The sequence below is a fragment of the Portunus trituberculatus genome, chromosome 50, assembly GCF_017591435.1.
Source record: "Portunus trituberculatus isolate SZX2019 chromosome 50, ASM1759143v1, whole genome shotgun sequence".
Lineage (NCBI taxonomy): Eukaryota > Metazoa > Arthropoda > Malacostraca > Decapoda > Portunidae > Portunus > Portunus trituberculatus.
Genome location: NC_059304.1, coordinates 21,583,675 through 21,586,278, shown reverse-complemented (window position 1 = coordinate 21,586,278; position 2,604 = coordinate 21,583,675). Strand labels below are relative to the sequence as shown.

Sequence of the window (2,604 nt, the reverse complement as noted above, 5' to 3'; positions counted from 1 at the left end):
CACGTCCCCACCTCACCAGTCTAGTGTCTTGCCTCGCTACAGCAACACTCAGGTGAACAGTTGCCGGCGTTACACTCCAGCTGTTGCGCGTCACGGCTCGTCACGGCGCGGCAAACAAACTTATGAGCTTTGATTTTATATATACACTTTCAGTATGGGGATAGTTCTGGTATATGTGGCTCGATAAGGCATTAGTTTCTGCGTGATCGGTCTTCTGTTACATTTCAAAGGGAGATAAAGTATTGGTTCATGGTTCAGAGTGGTTGATGAATGGAGTAGGTAGAGTAATCAAATTTTTAGTGATGGATTATTAGGGTTGTTCAGAAGATCAGATAGATTTATGGGTGAGAATGATAGGTGGAAATAGGTATGTGGTGGTTTTCGGCCTTCCATTATTCTTCTAAGTTATTATGTAGCGCAGGCAACATGAAGAACGGCTCAAATTCAATGTTAACGCAATACTAATGATAACAAAAACAAAAGAAACAGTATGTATAGTAAAATGTTGAGTAGGCAGTGACTCTCAACTGGCACTAGCGGCAACATGTAAGAGAGGCCGACCAAACGAGGAATACAGAAAGTAACTATAAATATCAATTACGAGAAACACCAGACTCTTCCACAGCCGAACAGATCCACCTCACTGGCTCGGAATCTGTTTTTCTATTCACTTTGCCAAGCGGAAATTACGTTTTTGTTCTTCTTCGCTTAAAAACTTTATCTCTTATCCAGCCTCCTTTACACTTAAGAAACGTGTCTCATCTTCACTCTTCTGGAACTAGTGTCAACTGTGAGGTTTTTTCATCGCTATTATTTAGTTGCCTTTAACGAGATCCTCCATATACATGAATATATAAAAAGTATCTAAGGGGAGTATTGGACTGAAATCTACTGCGAGCCTTTCTTTTGTTTACTTACTTATTTTCCTGTCTTTATGTAGCCTTGACTCGATCGTCTTATACATCAACAAAACAATCTTAGGAACGCTGGTCATCGGTCGGTCACCCTTCACAGCCATGCAGCTCACCAACACCTGGACGGGGGAGGGACTCTCTATCTGTGGTCATAAATTATGGGTCATTAGCGTCAGTCTGTCAGCTGCAGGTGTCGCGATCCGTCCCACGCTGACTGATGGACCGTGCCGCGATGGTGCAGGGACTGGCTTGGAGATATGTGTGTGGGGGGGGAGGAAGGTGTCAGTATTAGTTGACTATCGGAGGCATTCATTGATACTGGTCCTTCCCTCGTATTGTAATAATAATAATAATGATGATCGACATTATATTATGAATAATGATAATGATAACATAATAATGATGACTGGCATTTTATTATGAATAATGATAACAATGATAACAATGATGATGAAAATAATAATGATGGTAATAATAATAATAATGATAATAATAATAATGATAATAATAATAGTAATAATAATAATAATAATAATAATAATAATAATAATAATAATAATAATGATAACATAATTATATTCCCTAATGATAACATAGAAATGATGATTGACATTATATTATGAATAATGATAACAATGATACCAATGATGATGAAAATAATAATGATAATAATAATAATAATAATAATAATAATAATAATAATAATAATAATAATAATAATAACAATAACAATAATAATAATAATAATAATAATAATAATAATAATAATAATAATAATAATAATAACAATGATAACAACATATATTCTCTAATGATAGATAATAGTCTATGGTAGTACTTTGTGTGAGTCATGAGTGGCCAGAAATGCATCGCTAAGCAGTGTTCATGAGTGACAGGCAGAGACGCAGCACGTGGGGGCACAGCGGGCACAGCGGCATTTTTACTCTCTTCTCACCACCGCCCCGCGTCCTTCCTCAGATGATGCGCGTGGCGGTAGTAGTGTTGCTGGCCGTGGCGGCGGTGGTGGTGGCCAGGCCGGAGGCTGAGGCCGAGGCCGAGGCTGATCCCAAGGCGCAGCCAGCAGCCGACCCTGAGGCAGACCCCGAGGCGGAGGCCGGGTACCTGCACCACCATCCCCCACCGCGTTGCTACCCGAAGACTCACTACGTCACGGACTACAAGACTCAGGTGCAGCAGGTGAGTCCCCCACATACCCTCTCACCCCCTCACCTCCTCACCCATCACCCCCTCACTCACAGCCTCACGAGGCAGCCCTTCGCCGCGCACTGTGCAACACTGCTACACACAATACTGCTATACTCCTCATTGACACCCCCTCCCCCCCTTTTTTTCCCAGGTGCCTGTGTACTCCACGCTGGTGAAGCACCAGGTGGTGCCCAAGACGGTGTACCAGCCGGTGTACAAGACCATCCACAACACCAACTACCAGACCCAGTACGTGCCCAAGTACGTGACCCAGACGGCGTACAAGACCGAGCACAAGTACGTGACGCAGTACCAGACACTGTACCACACCCAGCACAACACCCAGTACGTCACCACCACGCACCTGGTGCCCCAGTACATCACCAAGTCGCTGCACCACACCGAGTACGTCACCCAGACCCAGCACAAGGTGGTGCACAAGACCGCCTACCTGCCCAAGTACGTCACCTCCACCCTGGTGCAG

The 2,604-nt window shown here is 43.5% G+C and overlaps 1 protein-coding gene across 1 annotated transcript in view; it reads left to right on the top strand.

Annotated features, from left to right (window-relative positions):
• The window catches only part of LOC123499648, a 2,869-nt gene continuing 265 nt past the window's right edge, over window positions 1–2,604 (top strand). Inside the window, exons 1-3 of the mRNA XM_045247991.1 lie at window positions 1–52; window positions 1,893–2,111; window positions 2,272–2,604. The exon at window positions 2,272–2,604 is cut by the window's right edge and continues 265 nt beyond it. Coding sequence (XP_045103926.1) covers window positions 1,893–2,111; window positions 2,272–2,604 — 552 coding nt within the window. The 5' untranslated portion in view covers window positions 1–52. The remainder of the gene's footprint in view (window positions 53–1,892; window positions 2,112–2,271) is intronic.